The following is a 21,205-nucleotide window of genomic DNA, read 5'->3' on the forward strand; positions in this document are numbered from 1 at the left end:
GTGTTGCCAAGCGGACTTTGGGCTGGCCAAGCAGAAGCAGGAGAACAGCAAGCTGACATCCATGGTGGGCACCATCGTCTATTCCTGGTGAGCTGCTCACTCTCACAGCATCAGACATTTGTGTGCTAGGGCTGGGCTATACAGGGCTTTGTGCTCTCTGCTTATGTATGGTAGGATTAAGCCACAGGGCTCTGTGCTCACTGGCAGCTTTCCTGGTATTTACGATAATGAGCCAAGAATGTCTGTGTGTCCCACGCGTGACGTCACTCCACGTCGGCCAACCCCCTCATTGATACTCATGAACAGGTGACGTCCTCCACATGGACCCTCCCCCTCATTAATAATAATGCACATGTAGAACCCCCCCCCCCATTATAAATCCGGAGCAGGTAACGTCAGTCCACATCAAACAGCCCCCCACATTAATAATCATGAAGAGGTGACGTCTTCCGAATGGACACCCCCCACCATAAATATTAATTAGCGGGTGACATCACTCCACATAGGGGGGCGAGGTGCCTCCTCCCCCTCCTCAGCGTCAACTTACAACCCTCACTACAAAGGCAGAACCCTCACATCACGCGATCTCCGTAACGCTATTGAGACATAGAAGTGAAAAGGACGTCATGATGAACAAGAGATTATAACCTTTAAATGAAATAAGTCTGTGTCACCGCGGCGTTACAAATTGCACACGAATTGATGCAATGAATATCAAGTCGTGGTCTGCTTTTCGCATGCAAGTTTCAGATTTACTGAAATACACCCGTCCTTGGACGGGCAAAAGGCTAGTTATGAATATTCACCCAGGTATGCAACACAAGGGAGCTGCTGTGGTTTGATTCCATCTTCCAGCACGCTTGTTGAAAAAATGTCCAAGAATCTCAGATCCCTCTGGATTTTAGAAACCTTTCCACCTAGCAGTTGTATGTATGTTGAACTTCTTTCGCACCTTACGTAGCCAACCGTGCTAATTGGAGGTGCGAGAGGACAGCAAACTAAACACAAAAGCAATTCTAAATAATTACTTTAAACTTTCGTGACTGCAGGAATTCATGTCCTCCTGATGACGATCGCTTGTGTTGTGATTGAAACGTCGTGATTTTTTTATTTAATATTTTATTTCTATCTACGTGACTTTACCGAAAGAACCAAAGAATACAGTTCTAAATAAATATGTGTTATTTAGATTTAAGTGATTAGCTCCAGTGGCTTCCTAATATCAAAAGGAAGAGCGTTCCAGACGGCCGAAGAAGCGCATCTGAAAGTGTGTGATGCAGTGACTGTCTTTTTTCGATGGTTAGCCAGCTTCAATGAGTACACCACAGTTATGTGATCAGCACGTGTGCTCAATGTGGAAGTGTAGCTGAAATACCCTCCAGAGCTCTCTCTAGTGGGTACCCTCCCGCTAGTAGCGTGGACAAGCAATTTCAGGGCCGCACTTTTACCACCTTTACCTGCCACACAAGACAATCCACACAGGATCCACAGCGCTGTGATTGTTTACACATTTATATTGTGTATACATGTCTGCTTGTGTGTATGTGTGCAGCCCAGAGATTTTGAAGAATGAGCCATACGATGAGCGAGCAGATGTGTGGGCAGCTGGGTGCATCCTCTACCAATTGGCTATGCTCACACCGCCATTCTACAGCACCAACATGCTCTCCCTCGCCAGCAGGGTGTGTATCTAACACCTGTCATCTGTGCCACAAAGCCACAAAAAATTTGAAGTGATTTCTTGCTCAAATGAGCATTGAGGCGTTGCTCATCTCCTGTTTATAGCCCTGAGCCAGTGGTGGAAATTCCAAATTTCTATGGCAGAGGTGAGTCTGTCCAGAGGACAAACAACTACTGTTGATTTGCTCACAAAGTGGAACTCATGTTATCGACGCCAGAGGGAAGAGTCAACCCCAAACGAGGAATTTAACTTGATATATTCTGATTGCGAGCCATTCGCTCTACCGCTGAGGCACCTTCCGTGATAATGATCATACTAACAACTACATACTAAATCTAAATCAATAATAACTCTAGCCCAGACCATAGCTATAACTTGAGCTAACAAACTTGTGCTATGATCAACTATAATCCTATCTGATGCTAACACAAATGGCCCACATCAACAAATCAAATAACTTTATCAAATCACATTGAAACAAAACCTCTGCATGAAATCTAGTACCATGACTCTCAAGCCATTTCTCCGAACTCCCTACAGCACTATCTAATTTGCCAAACAAGTGTCTCTTGTGTAGTGTACTAATTCACAGACACGAGTAGGAGGTACTCTCTCTCTTTTATTCCGGCCTTCACAGCCTTAGGGGATAACTACATACTGGGTCGGGACAGCCAACATGCTGCCAGACCTATAGCTTGAAGAGGGCGAAGATCACGACGACGACGGCACGACGATTTCCATTTCAGATCGCAGCAGCCCAGACTGTTAGTCGGAGCTCACCTTTTATCCTGTCCAGCATGGCCAGGCTCCGCCCTCGGCCCCACAACCCTCTGGATCCCCCAGAAGGCTCCGTGCCTTGCCCACAGGTCCAACTGGTAGAACGGGCTACTACCGCTAATTCCAATCTCCCAGCGGTACGCGCTACAGTGACTCATTCAATGTCACTACATCACCTCCCCCCCCCCGATAGCGGAATGACGAACATCCGCAATATTCACGCAACATTCGCAATGCATAGCAACAATCCAGCCCCCAAAATAACAGCAACCCATCGACGCGTAGGGGCGGTCATCTGAACCAAACCATCCTGGAACGGGTCCCCTCGGAGTGGTAGGAAATGGCCTGAGGATGTCGATGGCAATGAGCTCAGTCTCGGCGGGGGCTTCTGGCGGGCACATTCTACACATCCCTTGAGCACATTGTGAACGTCCTCTGCCATCCCGGGACAAAAGAAGTCCCACTTCAACGTAGACAACGTTTTCTGCACCCCTAGGTGCATCAATCGCACATGGGCGGCTCTCATTACTCTACCCCGCTTAGCAGTTGGCACCACGATACAGTACCGCCGTACCTCCGTATCCCAGCGCATAAGAAGCCCATCTCGGAGGACCACGGTGGACATACCCCCTGCACCCTTCCTATTGCTCGGTGGATCGACACGGTGCCGCAACTTTAGTAAGGAGGCGTCTTCCGCTTGGAGGCGCCCCCATTCCTCGTGTGCAAGACCAACAGTACGGGTGGCGGAGCATCCACCGATTCTACCAAGGTGCCCGGCTCCCCCGTATCCACCTGCTTACGACGGCCAGCGCCCATCAAATATGCGCACTGACTCTTCGGCGACAACCGTGATAGAGCGTCTGCGTTGCAGTGGTGCAACCCTTTCCTATAGGTGACTTCGAATAAATAATCTTGCAAGATTTCCGACCATCGTGAGAGTTGCGTGGACGACTGGTCAATGCGTAGCGCATATTACAACGCCGCGTGATCTGTGCGTACTATGAACTGCTTACCGTAGAGGTATGGGTGGCACTGTTGTACAAAGTGCACGATAGTCAACAACTCGTGGCGCGTAACACAATAGCGCTGCTCTGCAGGGGACGGCACCCGGCAACCGTAAGCGACCCCCCCCGTTCTCCACCTGCGACAACACGGCGCCGAATCCCGGGATCACTGGTGTCCGTATCCAACATAAACGGCAAGGAGATATTGGGGTCTCGAAAGGGGGGATGCGTTCATGAGACCGTCGCACAGCGCAACAAATGTGGCCTCCATCTCCCACTGAAACCTTTGGTCCTTTGCCGTGAGAGCGTGGAGCGGCTTCGCGATTGTCGCAAACCCGGGCACGAAGCGGCGGTAATACGACACGAACCCCACAAAACTGCGGACCTCACCCACCGACGTGGGGGTCGGCCACTTGTGCACGCACGCAGTCTTGTCAGGGTCCGTGATGATCCCGGACTCGCTAACTGTGCCCCAGGTATCGAACCGATTTTTGCAAGAGGTAACATTTCTGCGGCTTGAATTTCAAATTAGCCGCCTGCATTTTAACAAATACCGCACACAACCGCTGCATATGTTCCTGGAACGTGCGGCTAAAAACAATCACGTCATCCAAATAGATCAGTCATGACTCCCATTGGAGCCCCGACAGTACCAACGCCATAAGTCGCTGGAACGTGGCCAGAGCTGAGTGAAGCCCCATCGGAAGCATATTAAATTAAAACAGCCTTTGCGGTGTTTGGAACGCTGTTTTGGGTTTTGAACTTTCATCCAGGGGCAGCTGACAATAGATCCAGGGTGGAGAAAAACTGCACCCCCGACAGGGCATCCAACAAATTGTCCATCCGTTGGAGGGGATATGCATCCGCCACGGAGACTTTATTTAATTTCCGAAAGTCCACACAGAACCGCAAACTCCCGTCCTTTTTAACCAGGACAATGGGAGCACCCCACGGACTGGTTGATGGGGAGATTATATCGGGGGCCAACATCTCGTCAACTGCCTGACGATCGTAGTCCTTTTCATTCGGACTAAACCGAAATGAGTTCTGACGAATGGGAGCGGCACCATCCATATCAATATGGTGACGCATCAGGGATGTGCGGCCCACACCGAATTATCCCTTACTAAATACTTCGGATAATTCCCGAAGCAATGCCTGCAACTCGCCTCTCTGCTCCCACGACAAATTCGGATTTCCCATGCACAACGGATCCATCCACGAGTCACCCAACACCTTTTCCTGTTCAACCGCGTCCACGTCCCGAGTGGTTACATCATCCGTCTCTTCACAACATGCAGTCGTCGAGTGGGCCAACACCGTCCCCGCCTGTATGACCGCGGTATTTAGCCCAGCATTCAATACTTGCCGGAAGGGCTCCTGATCCCCCCTCACGATCGTCTGAGCCCCTATCAAATTGAGCCCACAAACCGCTTTATTCGAAGGGGTTAAAAGAACCCCACCCCCAGCGATTTTCTGGTCGATCCGCTTCCGCAGCCTCAAGGGTATGAGCATCTGTACACTCTGGGGAATCCTGACAGTTTCACACACCAGGGCCCGAACCACAGCGTTAGCCATACACCACCCAGTAGGGGACTCCAAAAACTTCAACCGATGCCCCGACGGTAACTCCACACAACCCTGGTCAATTAGTATCCGGAGGGGCTTCCTCTTCAAAAAATCCATCCACCAATAAACAAGGCACCGCCAATGAACCAACACCAGGCCCATCCTTTCAATATCGCCAATCCGTATCAACCCACCGTCCATGGCAGAGTCCTAAGAACAAACTCGGAAACTGGTGGCGGATGCCCCCGTATCTATAAGCACCCGCACCTCAACACCCTGCACAAATCCACATACCGTGGATGATCCCGCTCCCTCCACCATGACACGGTGGGCCAATGCGGTCCATTGCCCGGACCCCCGCGGCCAACCATCACGCACCGAAGCACCATCTTCGTACCCTGTATCACTATGGGGGGTGATGGCGTGTGCACCCGACACCGACTGCAATGGGGATGCGGTGGCTGTGTCGGCCGGGTGTGTGATGTATCGCGACCTGCCTTTGGACCCAGAGGAGCGGAGGCCGGCAGGGCGGAGGACAGTGAAGCTGGGAAAAACTGCGCCAAATCAGCACAGCAGCCCCTGGAGATGTGGCCCGGTAGGCCACACGTGAAGGAGGTAACAGGGCCCTGCCCCGCTGGTCCCGTCATCGTCCCGCTCCGACGCTCCTGGTTGCCTTCTTCTCCCAGAAATGCAGCCCCGGCCGCCACCCCGGCACGTTGTTACAGGTTACAGTGGGCCTGGATGCATCAGGCTACCTGAATCGAGGACAGGTCATTCTCCTCTGTGGCCGGCAAAAAAAAGTGTATTTCCTGAGCCAGCACCAACAGTTTCTCTAGCACCAGAGGATCCAGTCCTGTCCACTCCATCATTGGGTACGCATCCTTTTGCAGCGACAGTAGTGCGCTGCAGAAGGTGAGGGATGTCTCTGTCTCCTCCTTACTCCGCATCATGAATTTCCGCCACGCGTTGGATGGTGGGTCAAAAATTCCCGCCAACTGGGCGTACGCTTGACGCAGCGTCGTTCTGTCCACCTCGGGAATGGAAATAAACGACGCCAAGGCTGCGTCGTCCAGAGCGGTGGGAAGAAGACGTAGTGCCTCTGCATCAGATCACCCCATGAGCTCGCAAGTGGCGGCGAACTACTGCCAGAGGGCTGCCCAATCACCCCCGACAGCTGAAAAATATTTTAGAAACGGCAGCCGCTGCGCGAGGGAAGGCGCCCCCAGATGAGATGTCGGCGGCAGGTTACATTCAGCGGGACCCGATTCCCGCCCTTGGTCGGCAGTGACGGCGGAGTCGCCCGCTCGCTGCCCCCAAGTCACAGCCCCCTCCTCCAGGTCTTCCTTACCCAGCTGCCCCACCAGCGCCATCACTGTGGAGAGGAGCTCCACGATGCACGCGCTGAGTGTTCGCAGCCTTTCCCAAGCCGGCGGCGGCACGGGATCATCGTCCTTCGCCCGCTGCCCCGCCGGGACCGCCTTTCTGGGAACCCCCACCAGGGTTCTGCTGCCGGGGCTGCCCGGGAACCCTCCTCGCTCGAGGATATGCTGCTGTGGGCCCTCCTCTTCGCAGATTTCGACATAGCCTATTCCCCCCACTAGGGGGGAATAGGAAAAAAATGCATTCCTAACAACCCTAATAAAAAAAAATTGTTAACACTCTTGACACCAAATGTAGTGTACTAATTCACAGAAACTTGTAGGAGGTACTCTCTCTCTCTCTTTTATTCCGGCCTTCACAGCTTTAGGGGATAACTACATACCGGGTCGATACAGCCAACATGCTGCCAGACCCACAGCAGCCCCGATTGTGAGTAGGAGCTCGCCTTTTATTCTGCCCAGCATGGCCAGGCTCCGCCCCCGGCCCCGCACCCCTCTGGATCCCCCAGAAGGCTCCGTGCCTTGCCCACAAGTCCAACTGGTAGAACGGGCTGCTACCCCTAATTCCATTGTCTCCCAATCTTCCAGCGGCACGCACTACAGTGACTCATTAAATGTCACTACACTTGCATGAATTTGATTACTTTCCATTGCATGGATGTAAATATTAAATGTGCAGCTGAATTACAATAATTCCACACAATGCTAGCACCATGATGTTGTTTGAATGTGACTGGTGTGATTTTATATACATGCAGATAGTGGGGGCGACCTATGAGCCAATCACTGAAGGACTCTATTCGGCCCAGCTCAGCAAAACCGTACGAAGGTGAGCTCCTCCTTACGTTGAACCTTCCCATCGTTTGTTTAGAATGTCATCACACTGTCACTATGGGTACCATATTTATCTGTGAGTATCTGGGGTTGTGTTTTGCTCGATATTTGGTCAGTGTGTGCTGTTGCGGTTTTGTGTTGCTTGGTTTTTAATCGGCTGCTTAATCCTGTGTGGGAGCTACCTCGACTATTGCCCCATACGAAGCTTCGGGTTTAGAGAGGGCTACACGGGCACAACACAGACTGGAGAAGAGATTAGTTGGTGTGGTACAGGAGGATGTGGAGCTGATTGGACTTGCCAATGACTGATATCAGCGGTGTCAAGATCGGCCACTGTGGAGGAGGCTCAAGAAGGATGCTACTGGGCAGCTGGAGGCAATTGATGTCCAATAACAATAGAGGATGGAGGAGCGATGCTCACAACAATGCGCTGAGCACCCAGACATCTAAAACATGCAAGTTGGCATAGTGGGGAGCACAGGTGGTGCATCTGTCAGTAATCTCGGTCAGTTAACCTATAACACCTGAGTCTGACTTCCTGTCAGCATGTATGTATGTATGTTGGACTTCGTACGCACTGTACATAGCCAACCATTCGAATCGGAGGTACAGGGGAAGGACGACAAACTAAACATGAAAGCAGTTCTAAAGCAATGAGTTTTCAATCTAGATTTAGTGAGCTTCCATAATTTCACATGGCCTAAAAGTGCATTTAGCCTGGCACAAGTGCCGTGGTGATGTCACCACCACATAGTGCCAAATGGCAGCTGTTGTTATTATGTGTGATTGTGCTGACCGCTGCTCCATGAGAGAGTGGGCCTGGCATTGACTGAGTGGGCGGTCGAGATTGGTTCGTTTTACCGTCGAGGTCACGCTAGGAGATGTTGACGTCGTTCAAAACGATCTCGGCTGATCCCGCCCGGCTGTCGTGGTAATGGTTTCGTAAATGCTCTACGCGGGTGTGGCGGGACAGGTGTCTCAGTCCCGAGGCTGGATTGCGCCCGGACGTGGTGGAGGTGTGCGCAGGGCTGTCAGCGCGTCTCATGGCTCATGCAGATGTCCTGGGAGCCAACTGCTGTGACATGGAGCACCGCTTGGAAAGGGAGCGGCGCCGTACTCAGCGCCGTCTAGCGCAGGCCCACATCCACGCACATTGTTGCCTGGCACAACAGGTAGCCATGCTCACATTCACACTCACGTTAAATTCTGTGGAATAGCAATGCTACGATATATATCGTACAATATAAGGTCCACAAAAATGTTTCTGTTTTGCACAAAGTAAAAAAATTTTCTTGACAAAATATTTCAGAATCCAATAATAAAGTTCACAGGAATAATAAACGTTCTCAATAAATAAATAATTTTTCAACTATTTTGTGCTTTGTAAAAACAATTCTGGAGTAATTGACAGAAAGTACATTATAATGATTTTGGATCGAGAAGTTGTAATTAGTAGAAGGCTTGTAGCAGTGTTATGTTGATTGAAAAACAGTTACAGAACATTTAAATGATATTTATGCAGATGTAGTGGTGGTGTTGACGCGCGCCGACAGTGATAGATCACGGGGCGGCGCGGGGTGCGTGGTTGTGCGCGCTGACACAAGGTGGGAAATAGGATCGTGGGCAGCGCGCAGTGATTGGTCAACTGGGGTGGGTGCTCTCAGCGACGTCCGCATGAAGGACTATAAAGGGGGACGCGCGGGAGCACTCGGGGAGTTGATAACCAGTTGAAGATCGAAGACGGAGTTGAAGAGGTAGGGCCCTGAGACCCCTAGTCCCGCTGTCCTTGTAAGGGCCGGGACCCTGTGTGGCTCAGAGGCGAGACTGTGGGACCCGTGGTCTGACGTCCATGTGGGACGAGGCTGTGGGACCCAGAGTCGAGACGGACACCCCAGCCGGGTGGGTTCCGAGAAGCTACGGGGCGTAAGAGCCCGTGTGGGTGTAGCCAGGGGAACCCCGTGGGTTAAGGCTGCAGTTAGCCACCCGTGTAATATAAGTTGGTGTTAATAAAGAGTGTGCTACCCGTAAGGTCGTCTCCCGCCAAGTTACTACATTACAACTGGCGTCAGAAGTAAACCTGTCTTCAAAAGGATGGATACTAGGAAGACTGCCCGTACCCACGAGCGAGATCGGGAAGACGACGGCGTACCGGAGCCACAAGCCTCGGAAGGCGAGGACGAAGAGATGCCGCCGATGCAGCACTTCGCGGCGATGGCCGACGCTCCGCTCGCCTCCGACACCGGCCTCCAGGATGCACACTCCCGCCTGGCGGAGTTGCTGCTCGCCGCCGCTTCAATTTTGGCAGAAATCACCGCTTCAGGAGGCGGGAGGACGACTACGAGGTTGGAGGAGGGAGCGCGGCCGGAGGGATCCCGCCAGAACGCGCTCCGCGCCGAAAGTTTTGAAATTGGCGCCATCTTTGAGGGTCCACCATCGATTGGCGGGAAGCGTGGACACCACATGGTCGGGGACCTCCACTCTACACAGCCCGCGTCATCGGCGCGCGCCAAAACTCTCCACCATGCGCCTGCCGACGGAGCCGACATTTTCGTCAACCACAGCGGCGCGCGGGAAAAGCATTCATCGGAGGACGACGACCAGGTCTTCCAACAAAGACTGCCCGCGCTGACGGCGTTCAAGGCGGACGGGGGCGACTGGGGGGCCTTCCAACGAAGGTTCCTCGCACATCAAGAGATGTCGGGGTGGTCCGACACCACTGCCCTACGCGCGCTGCCGGCGACGCTCGACGACGACGCACTTGCGGCCTTCACATCCGCCCCAAGATCGTCCCGCTCAACGCTCCAGGCCGCGCTACATCTCATGGCTAAGGTGTTCGGACCGCCCTCGACCTGTCGCCACCAGTTCTACGAACGGCGTAAGATGGATGGAGAAACTACACTCGCCTATCGCACGTCGCTGCTCGCCCTGGCGGACGCCGCTTTTCCCCGCATGGACAAGGAGGGGAAGGACGCCATGGTGACAGAGCAGCTGCTGGCGTTGGCTCACGACCTGGGAGTCCCCATCAATACGGCGGACCAAATGGACATCTGCTCCCTGGGGGTTGCTACAAGTATCCACGCACCCGAGGTCCTCAAGCGCAAGTGGACGGTCGTCTGTGCATCGGCGGGGATCGCGACACCTGCCGCGACGGTCGCCGAGCCTCAGACTGCTACAGCTCGGGAGGAGGCCTTCACCGTGTCGAGACCGGGGGAGTGGAGATCGGGAGGTCGTTCGCCCATACGATCGTCCCGCAAGCTGGAGCAACCGAAACCTACGACGTCCCTCGTCATGTGTTACAACTGCGGCCTTCGGGGTCACGTCGCGTCCGGGTGCCGGGCTCCGCGTCAGCGCGCCACGGGACCACGTCCGGACGACGACCAAGGCCCCAAGTCGTCCCAGCTAACCCCCGGCAAGTCGCGGCACCCCACACGCTCGGTCCACATACACGGCACACTCGGGTTGCCGCTTCGCGGTGGGGGGACCGCGTATGGGTACCGGGGATTCGGTTCGGCGAGGGGGGTGCGTACACGGCCCGGGAGCAGTCAAATGGTCCGAGTTGGCCCACAGGATAGTGGCTGCGTCGGCCGGGTCGTCCGTAGTAACGGGTTTTATTGACGGGGTTGAGGTCCGGGTGCTGGTGGACACGGGTGCATCGGCCACTATCATTTCGGACCTTATTTATAACATCCTCCCCGTCCAATGTCGACCCCTTCTTCCGGTGGACGTACCGTTTTACGCGGCGAACGGGGGATCTTTGGGAATCATCGGACAGATTCGGGCGACTATTTGTATTGGCGATATCAAATTGGCGGGTCCTATTTTTGCGTCATCATCTTTGGCAGTACCTTGTTTACTGGGTACGGACTTCTCTGGCTAAAATGCCCATTAAAATTCTCGTCGATCAGGCCTGCATTGAGCTTCCATCGGGTCGGCGGGTTGCATTTTTAACGAGTCCTACCAAAATACGCACGGTTTGTGCAACGGTTCAGGCGCTGGCAACTCAGACTGTGCGGGTGCCCCCGGGATCGCAAATGTTGGTACCCCTTCGATTGCGAAAACCCCTCGGGGTGGATGCGGCGGAACAAGGTGTTCTGTTGGGGCCGTCAAACAGAGCTGTTGGGGGCCTCGACTTAGCGGTAGCTCAGACCATGGTGCGGGCGGACAGGGATCCGTTCGTTATGGTTCTGAATACGGGGTCGCGGCCAGCTGTAATTACACAGGGCACGGTGCTGGCTCACGCGGCGCCGCTACCCGTCGATGAACAGCTCGTTGCACATGCGGATTCTAGCCTCGATACGCATCCTCCATTGGAGGAGGGGACAGAATGGTTGGACTCGTTGTGTGCTGGGTCTAGTAACTTGTCTAGTGTGCAGTTGGGAGCGTTGAGGGGCCTGCTACTCGAATTCGCTGACGTGTTTAGCAGACACAAGTACGATATTGGCTGCACGGACCTGTTGCGCCACCACATAGCGACGGGTGACGCGGCCCCTATTCGGCAGAATCCCTTCCGGCTCAGCCCAGCCGAGAAGGAGCATGTGCAGTCGGCTGTTAATGACATGTTGGCTGCCGACATCATTTCGCCCTCTTCCAGTCCGTGGGGTGCTCCCATCGTCCTTGTTAAAAAACAGGATGGGTCCTTGCGGTTTTGTGTGGATTTCCGCCGCCTAAATAAAATCTCGATGGCCGACGCGTATCCACTCCCCAGGATGGATGAGTCGCTGGATGCCTTGGCGGGAGCACAGTTTTTTTCGACGCTTGACCTGCTTTCAGGATTTTGGCAATTGCCCCTCGATGAGGAATCGAAACCAAAGACCGCTTTCCGGACACCAGGAGGTCTATTTGAATTCAATCGATTGCCCATGGGCTTACATTCCGCTCCCGCCACGTTCCAGAGGCTCATGGAATTGGTTTTGTCAGGACTCCAATGGGACACCTGTTTGATTTACCTCGATGATATCGTTTTCAGCCAGACTTTCGAGGAGCACCTCCAGCGATTGAGAGGGGTGTTCCTCAGGATGCGTTCCGCTAAATTAAAATTTAAACCGGCTAAATGTCACCTGCTTCGGGAATCGGTCAGGTACTTGGGGCATATCGTTGGCCGTTCAGGGATCTCTACAGACCCTGCTAAGGCGCACTGCGTCAGCTCATGGCCAACGCCAACCTCAGTCACTGAAGTCCGCAGCTTCATAGGATTCGCCTCCTACTACCGCCGTTTTGTCGAACATTTTGCCACCATAGCCAGGCCCCTACACGCTTTGACGGCTAAAGGGGTAAGGTTTCACTGGGGGCCGGAAGAGGAGGCTGCGTTCTGCTCCCTTCGGGACGCCTTGGTGCGGGCTCCTCCCTTGTGTTACCCCGATTTCACGCAACCGTTCCTACTTGACACGGATGCCAGTAACACGGGTATCGGGGGAGTGCTCTCACAGGTGGTCGGGGGGGTCGAACGGGTGGTCGCCTACGGTAGCAGAGTTTTGTCACCTGTGGAACAACGCTACTGTGTGACACGTCGTGAATTGCTAGCGATCGTTTTTTTTATACAGCAATTCAGGCCGTATCTCTACGGCCGTCATTTTACTGTTCGTACGGACCACGCGGCTCTCCAATACGCTATGCGGGTGGCGCAACCCTCCGGCCAATTGTCCCGATGGCTGGAGGTCCTCCAAGACTACCAATTCACGACGATTTACCGTAAGGGATTGCGGCACTCGAATGCGGATGCCTTGTCGCGGTTGTCGCCTCGCTCGGAATGAGCATGTCTTCTGGGATCGGCGCGGTGTAAACCCCCTGTCGCTGTCCCCGCGGAAGTTTTGCTCGCCGCCACTGACGCTCCGGGGGTCGACGCGCCCGCCGCTCCCACGGGCGGGGACTCGTTACTCGCGTTGCCTCTTATCGAGTGGGGCCGTCTCCAAATGGCCGATAGCTCCCTACTCACGTTGCGTCGGAAGGCAGACGCTCCCGGGGGGGGGGAGACGCGGGTCGGTTCCTGGGTGGTCAGACAGGGCCTCCTGATGAAGTGGGACAATATGTCCCGGCGTCATACGCTCGTTGTGCCATCTGCTATGCGGGGTAGGGTCGTTCTGGCTGCTCACGAACGACTAATGCATTTGGGATTTCATAAAACGCTCGCCCTACTCCAACGGGACTATTATTGGCCGGGTATGGGCAGCGACGTGGCAAACATCCTCAAGGGATGTGTGGGGTGCGCTCAAAGAAAACCGCCACCAATAGCGGCTAATCCACCGCTACAATCCATTCAAGTTTCGCGCACGAACGAACTGGTTGCGCTCGACATCTTGGGGCCCTTTCCCGCTACACCTAGGGGTAACAAGTACCTGCTGGTTGGCGTAGAATACTTCACCCGATGGCCCATGGCGTGGCCACTCGCCAACCAGTCGGCTGCGGCAGTGGCGGACGTCTTTGTCCAGGGCTATGTTTTGGACAAAGGCGCCCCCGAACGCTTGCTGACGGACCAAGGAAATAATTTTTCGAGCGTTTTGTTGCGCGAGGTGTGCGACCTGTTGGGTACGAAGAAAGTGCGTACCTCCCCGTACCACCCGCAGACTGACGGAATGGTTGAACGTCTAAACAGGACGATTACTTCTATGCTGTGCCAACAGGTCTGCAACGATCAGGTTGATTGGGACTTACAGGTACCTGGGGTACTCGCGGCCTATCGAATGGCCCCCCATGCGGCGACGGGGTTTTCCCCATTTTTTCTCATGTATGGGCGGGAGGCCGATCCGGCCATGGATGTCCAACTGGGGATTTCCCAGCCACGTGCGAAATCTAAATTGGGCGACCACATCAAATTTAATATCGCCAAACTGGCTGAAGCGCGAGAGGTTGCGAGGTTGAATTCAAGGTCTCGCCAGATCACTAACGAAAGATTGCATGCACGAAAGGTGTATACGCACGATTGGAAACCAGGCGATAAGGCCTGGCTGCACTGCCCACATGCACTGTTGGCTACGTCCCCTAAATTGTTGAGACCATGGAGGGGACCGGTGGAAATCGTGCGTATTGCGCGACCCCAGAGTATCCAGATTAAATGGGAAAAAGGCCGTTGGTACGTACACCCCTCCCGGCTGAAACCCTTCGCGGCACCACATAGCCTCCCTTTGTGCCGTAACGACCGAGCGTGTGATGTGGCCGTCGACTCGGGGAGGGATGTGTCGCAGTCTGATCCTCACGTGTCTCCACCTGACCCACTCCCAGGTGTCTCGGACCTGACGGCTGTTGACCGGATCTCCGATGCCTGCCCCGTGCCTTCCTGGACTGCCGCCGCCACCGGACGGTCAACCGCGTCTGGTGCCGTACGACGGACCGGCCAGGCGGACTCGTGCTAAGACACGACACTTTTCATGAAAAAAAAAAAAAGTGGGGGGGCCCGAGGTTGCAGCTCGTCGCCGCGTTCCCCTTCTGCCCGGTATAATGTCCCGTTCAAGGGGCGCTCGGAAATGAAGGGACGCTGCACGAGTAATTTTTTTTTTGCATACACATTTATTGTTGTCGCTCGCCGGGTTGTACATATTGTTCTTGTTGTTGCGGTGGCATGTTCTGATTCTTGCGGATGGCGGAGTTCTTGTTGTGTTGTTGTGATTGTTGCTTGTGTTACGGGGCACACACGGGGGGGGGGGGGGTAATAAAATATTTTTATAGCAGCCGGGTCGGCTGCGAGCTATGTGGTAGGGGGTGATGTAGTGGTGGTGTTGACGCGCGCCGACAGTGATAGATCACGGGGCGGCGCGGGGTGCGTGGTTGTGCGCGCTGACACGAGGTGGGAAATAGGATCGTGGGCAGCGCGCAGTGATTGGTCAACTGGGGTGGGTGCTCTCAGCGACGTCCGCATGAAGGACTATAAAGGGGGACGCGCGGGAGCACTCGGGGAGTTGATAACCAGTTGAAGATCGAAGACGGAGTTGAAGAGGTAGGGCCCTGAGACCCCTAGTCCCGCTGTCCTTGTAAGGGCCGGGACCCTGTGTGGCTCAGAGGCGAGACTGTGGGACCCGTGGTCTGACGTCCATGTGGGACGAGGCTGTGGGACCCAGAGTCGAGACGGACACCCCAGCCGGGTGGGTTCCGAGAAGCTACGGGGCGTAAGAGCCCGTGTGGGTGTAGCCAGGGGAACCCCGTGGGTTAAGGCTGCAGTTAGCCACCCGTGTAATATAAGTTGGTGTTAATAAAGAGTGTGCTACCCGTAAGGTCGTCTCCCGCCAAGTTACTACATTACACATACATCAAAGCACAACAACTGAAGTCAGAGGGGTTTCTTGCTCAAGTGAGTGTTGAGGCAGTGCTCAGCTCCTGTTTACAGCCCTGAGTCGGTGGTGGAAATTCCACTCCCATGGCAGAGGTGAGCCTCTCAATAAGACAACCATGGTTGAATTCCCACAAAGTGTTACTTATTTGGTCGACTCCAGAGGGATGACAGGCTGAGTCAACCCCCAACCAGGATTTGGACTTGCAACTATCTGATTTGCGAGCTGCTCATTCTATTGCTCAGCTACCTGGCCAGAGATTTTCTCTCTGCGAGTTACACCACCATTCATTGCCTCAATGTTAATGCTTCTTGATATAAACTGTGACTGGAAGCCAGCTTAAGGGAACCTATGTTTCTGCTGCCTGTCTGCCCTTGATTAAGATGAAGGATTTTCTTGCATTTGGAGTTCAGTAGGTTGCCATTCACACCTGCATATGACCTAGCCCGTATGTGTATATGTGTGTGTTCGGTGGGTGCAGGAGCAGGAAGGCAAGGGAGGCAGCTTGGAGAGCAGTGGGGGTGCATCAAGCTTGCGTAGTGAAGAGGGCTGGGAGGGGGGGGGCACACTGGGCGTGGATTGGATGGAAGGGGGGGGGAAGCCTGGGTCGGCCCTTGTGGAGGATGGTCTGGTGGGCCTGCCGTGTGCCTTCGCGCTGGTGCCCAAAACCTGTATCGACCACGCAAAGAGGGGCGCCGAGTCACCAATCTATGGCATGTGCACGTACCGCCACAGGCAGCCACAATTTTTGGAAACATTAATTTGAAGAAGAGTTGCCCATTGTATGCTGAATGAGGTTCCCATAGTGTAGATGCTTGCCCCGAGCTCTCATACTCTGATGGTGCATTGTCTTTGAGTTGTGCGCCTTTTGGCGTCATCTGGTCCAACCCATATGAGACTAGGCTCTAAGGAAAGCTGTCTCGGGTGTGGATCAATCAACTTTAAGGACAGTGCACATTATCAGAGTTATGTTCTTTGTTTGTATTATGACTGCAGGTATTGCGGTCTATGCAAACATGACTCCTTGTAAAAAGGTGTCAGTTTTGTTGCCAGATAGAAGGGTAAAGAACCAATTATCATATTTTTACTGGCAAATGAGGTTCCCATAGTGTAGATGCTTGCCCCGAGCTCTCATACTCTGATGGTGCATTGTCTTTGAGTTTTGCGCCTTTTGGCGTCATCTGGTCCAACCCATATGAGACTAGGCTCTAAGGAAAGCTGTCTCGGGTGTGGATCAATCAACTTTAAGGACAGTGCACATTATCAGAGTTATGTTCTTTGTTTGTATTATGACTGCAGGTATTGCGGTCTATGCAAACATGACTCCTTGTAAAAAGGTGTCAGTTTTGTTGCCAGATAGAAGGGTAAAGAACCAATTATCATGTATGCTGATGTTCCAGGCCAAATTACTTACACACATATATTGATCGGCACTTCCTAATACGAAAAGTTGGCAGGACCCTCCTGAAAAAGAGTAATCAGACTCGGTGAGGCTTTCCTGGGTAAACGAACATGATGATAATAATAACTTGGCTCTCTCCACTGTTGCGGCATGTGGATAAGGTTTGGAGGGCGAGGACTCGCTCCTGACACCACCAGGGCCCTCCAGCACCGTGAGCAGCCCGTCCAGGCAGCACCCATCGGCGGAGCGACGCCGCTACTCTCGCTCTGCCGACTCCATCTGCAGGGGTAGCTCCAGACCGCGACCTCGTGAGTTTCGTCGCTAATTCATTCGCTTGTGCCTGTCTGCTGCTGCACAAGCGTAAATAAAATATGGTTCTATATAGCATCTGTATGTGACCGCATCTGATGATTTTAGTGATGTTGATGCTGACAGGCTGAGAGATGTTCACACAGGCATGAGGTGTGATCATTTACAATTGTGGTGACCTAAGTATTTGCGTCCGTCCGCACAGTCTGTTGAGTCGTGACCTCCAGGAGCAACGCGGGCCATGTTGATTATGTCCAGGGTCAGGAACGGGCATTGCAGTGTCACAGCGCAAGGTGAGGCAGATCTCGGATCCCATCCAGCAGATCCTCTTGCAGCTGCACAAGCTTATCTACATTTCACAAGTACGTGACCCAAACCTCGCCAATTACTGCTGCAGTGCGACACTTTCTGTACACAGTGGTATAGCTAACATGTGAGCAGGCGGTGCCGCTGTCCTGGTCTCCATGGGCTGGAGGTGCCCAAGTGCTGGGCGACAATTAGAAGGGGACAATTGTACCGGGTTGGGGAGGGGGTGCCAATTAATTCCTCGTACAGTGCTCATGCCGACCCCCCTACATCACTCGCTGTAGAGCTGTGTTTTACCATTGTTGATGCACATTACATTTAAGAAGGCAAGTTAAATGTATAAAGTATGACTTAGAAGTTAAGTCCTGTCACAGGATATTGCACTAAAAGCAATAACAATACAGCATGTATAGCATGCAAATGTATGTATGTTGAACTTCTTTTGCACTGTACGTAGCCAACCTTGATAATTGGAGGTGGGGGGGGGAAGGATAACAAATATTAACTCTTATGGCTAGTTTGATTGGTATCTGCAGGGCCTACAAAAACTGAAGGGCCAACGATAAAAAACAGTTTTTTCGTTTGTATGATAAAAGATGTAAGCAATATATCTTCTTGAATAAATATAATTATGCTCGTTGCAATTTATGTGCAGTGATAACAAGTCGTTGACTCGTTGTGAGGCATATTACACCTAAAATAACAGTTTAACTCGTAGGCTTTTGCGACCAGTATTATTCATCATAAAGGTTTTTGGGTTAGATCGCGTTATTATAAATATGTGGCAACCCTCCACCACCCGACACGGCCAATCACACCGGTGGGCTGAAGAAGTAACTATTTGTCTTTTGTCAACGTGACACATTTTTTACTGATTGGCCGTGTTGGTTGGTGGAGGGTTGCGACACATTTATAATAACGCGATCTAACCCAAAAATCTTTATTATGGACCTAAAATAACAGTGAAACAAACCTCTAAGCTTAAACAAAAGTAAAGCAATATGGCGCTCACCATGCGGTCATCCTGTCAAAACATTGAATTTGTTATCGATGAAAATGAACGGCATTCTTTTCAAGCTGCGTCATCCGATATGATAATCACAGTAAAAAATAGTGGGATAAATTTTCGCTTTTAATATTTTATAGGCTTACTTAGTTTAAAAAAAGAAATAATTTCAAATTCAATATACTTATCTACGGCACAGCACGCTCCCATACAATTAGGGCAGAGACTAAATAATGAACATATCAGCAACGACATCTGTTCAGCGGCTCGACGAAGTGCGCGTGAAGCAAGCGAGTGACAGTGGCGGTAGTGACATTGGCAGCAGTACCAACTCTGGTAAGTTATCACTGAACACCTAGGAAACAGATGTGCCTAGGGCCTACAAAAACCTTAATCTGGCCCTGGGTGTCTGCAGTATCATTCAGGATAACTTTGTATCGCTAATGTAAGCATCTATAAAAGTGAGTCCCAACCCTTCTGAACTCGTGTTAAAATGGCACTTTTTGAAATGTTTTCATGAACCACTGTGCGTATCTGTTTATAATGGCTTTCTGTCTTTACTTATTTTCAACCGTCTTTCTCACTTCTTCTTTACTTGGTTGTTAACTATTTTCCACCGTGCCATGCAAGCGCCCTGAGAACGATTGTTTAAAAGCGCTTTATACATTTAAATTATTATTTAAAAAAATATGGTGTTTGTTGAAAAACATAATGTCTGCAATAGTTTTGCAGACCACCCACACGGCCTTGTGGACCACCAATGGGCTGGCACCATAGGTTGGGAACTACTAATCTAGGCAATGGCTCCATACACTTCTGCTGGTCAGTTTTACTTAAATGTAAGATTTAATTTAGAATGAATTCACAGCATATGCATTTAATGTGTCTTTTTCAAATGAACGCTTCTCCAGTTTTGTAGTTCTGTGTATTGTGTAGTTGTGTGTAACAGAGCCTCTAGCCATAATGTCTCCTGTATTGGGCTTTAGCTTCCTCCATCGCTGACGCACAACCGGTCACGCAGGGCTGTGGAACGTTTCAAGAAGTCGCTCTTCAGTCCCCACAGCAATGCTTGCAATCTCAAGAGTGAGATTCAGAAGGTTTGGTTTTGTTGTTTTAACATTCATTCAACAAATTACAGGGTGATCCATTTATAGATAAAAATAATAGGAAGAAATGAATGACAAAACAACTTGTTACTTCAAAGCCTCTACATCTTCCACCATTCTCATAAGTCAAATGATCATTGATACATTGATGTTCATCTTCTGAGCCAGTGGTGGAAATTCCACATTCCAATGGCAGAGGCAAGTCTCTCTATAAGACAACCACTGTTGACTTACCCATAAAGTGGTACTAATTTTTATCAACACCAGATGGATGATGAGCTGTGTCAACCCCCAACCAGGATTTGGACTCGCAGCCTTGGAATTGCAAGGCCATCGATCTACCACTGAGCCACCTGGCCGGTTTTCTCAATACATTTGTTGACTACTTTAGCACTCTTCCCTGTAAGATAGGGAGCCATCACTTTAACAATATTCAACAATCTGTTGAGAAGAAAGTAAGAGGGACATAAGAAACCACTGGGGCATCTATGGTTGGATTACCATTATTTTAATTGATCTTGAAACGCATACTTTACAAGTATATGTGGGTTTGTGTTTTGCATGGCTATGGCAAGTTGGGCTTGAGAAGCATCGTGAGTTGTTGGCCGCGTGTTCGTTGAGCAGGTGGTGCAGGGTTCCCAGGAAGTGATCGACTTGGGCTGGGCCCTGGCGAAGCCTGGCGTCCACTGTCAGAGCAGCTCCAGCTCCCAGCTGAGCTCAGGGGAAACCCATCGTGAGGGACAGCACCACCATCAGCTCACTCCCTCCACCGATCTTCACTCGTCGCCGTTGACCTTGGCCAGTGCATTACAAATGAGAGCTTCAGTTATGTTTGACAAATATTCAACACCTTCGTCATTAACACCATGGCCTTAAAAGGAAAAAATATATATAATAGATGACGTTTCGGGCAACGACCCTTCAGAGTGTTCATGACGAATGTCTTACGTATTTGTTATTTGTGCACCACTCCCAATGCAGTATCACCAAATAATGTGTTTGGTTAAATTTGAGTTCATCAATATCTCTACCAAGAATTAAAAGAAAACCCACTTTATATTCATTGGATTTTTGGAATACAGTACACAATCGACTCTTAAGACCCTTGTTAAAGTCCAAATGATAACCACAATGGACGCTACAGCATAGTAGAAGCATGGTACGATTTTAATGCAATTAATCCATGTGCTTTATCAGAAGTTCAGTGTTTTACATGATGATATATTTAGATGTCTACGTCATGAGTACCCAGCTGTGTTTCTGTGTCCAGGTTATTATGATGGCGATGACAATCAGGAAGGCATCACTTATGGGCAAATGCAGGTAACTACTCTTGGCACCTTTGCTGCAATATTATTTGTTGGTGTTTGTGAATCATGCTTGGAGCTCCGATACAGCGTGGAAGAAGTGTCTGAGCTGTTCACAGTCATCAGCATTCAACCGGTATGAGGTTAAAATATGTGGACACAACCAATAGAATGTGCTTACACTTTTCTGTTGCAGTGTATGATTGAAGATGTGCTCATGGAGAGTGGCTACTACAGTACAGGCCAAGCCACCCGGTATGAAAGTGT

The 21,205-nt window shown here is 51.6% G+C and overlaps 1 protein-coding gene across 2 annotated transcripts in view; it reads left to right on the forward strand.

Annotated features, from left to right (window-relative positions):
* Positions 1-21,205, forward strand: part of NEK10 (NIMA related kinase 10) — a 43,560-nt gene that overhangs the window by 19,051 nt on the left and 3,304 nt on the right. For both annotated transcript variants that reach the window (XM_078866182.1, XM_078866183.1), the window contains exons 23-33: positions 12-87; positions 1,553-1,682; positions 7,169-7,239; positions 8,218-8,416; positions 15,984-16,215; positions 17,066-17,212; positions 17,472-17,575; positions 19,512-19,622; positions 20,256-20,364; positions 20,902-20,954; positions 21,135-21,193. In XM_078866182.1, coding sequence (XP_078722308.1) covers positions 12-87; positions 1,553-1,682; positions 7,169-7,239; positions 8,218-8,416; positions 15,984-16,215; positions 17,066-17,212; positions 17,472-17,575; positions 19,512-19,622; positions 20,256-20,364; positions 20,902-20,954; positions 21,135-21,193 — 1,291 coding nt within the window. The remainder of the gene's footprint in view (positions 1-11; positions 88-1,552; positions 1,683-7,168; positions 7,240-8,217; positions 8,417-15,983; positions 16,216-17,065; positions 17,213-17,471; positions 17,576-19,511; positions 19,623-20,255; positions 20,365-20,901; positions 20,955-21,134; positions 21,194-21,205) is intronic.

The sequence above is a fragment of the Lampetra fluviatilis genome, chromosome 21 (genome assembly GCF_964198595.1).
Source record: "Lampetra fluviatilis chromosome 21, kcLamFluv1.1, whole genome shotgun sequence".
In the NCBI taxonomy this organism is placed as follows: domain Eukaryota; kingdom Metazoa; phylum Chordata; class Hyperoartia; order Petromyzontiformes; family Petromyzontidae; genus Lampetra; species Lampetra fluviatilis.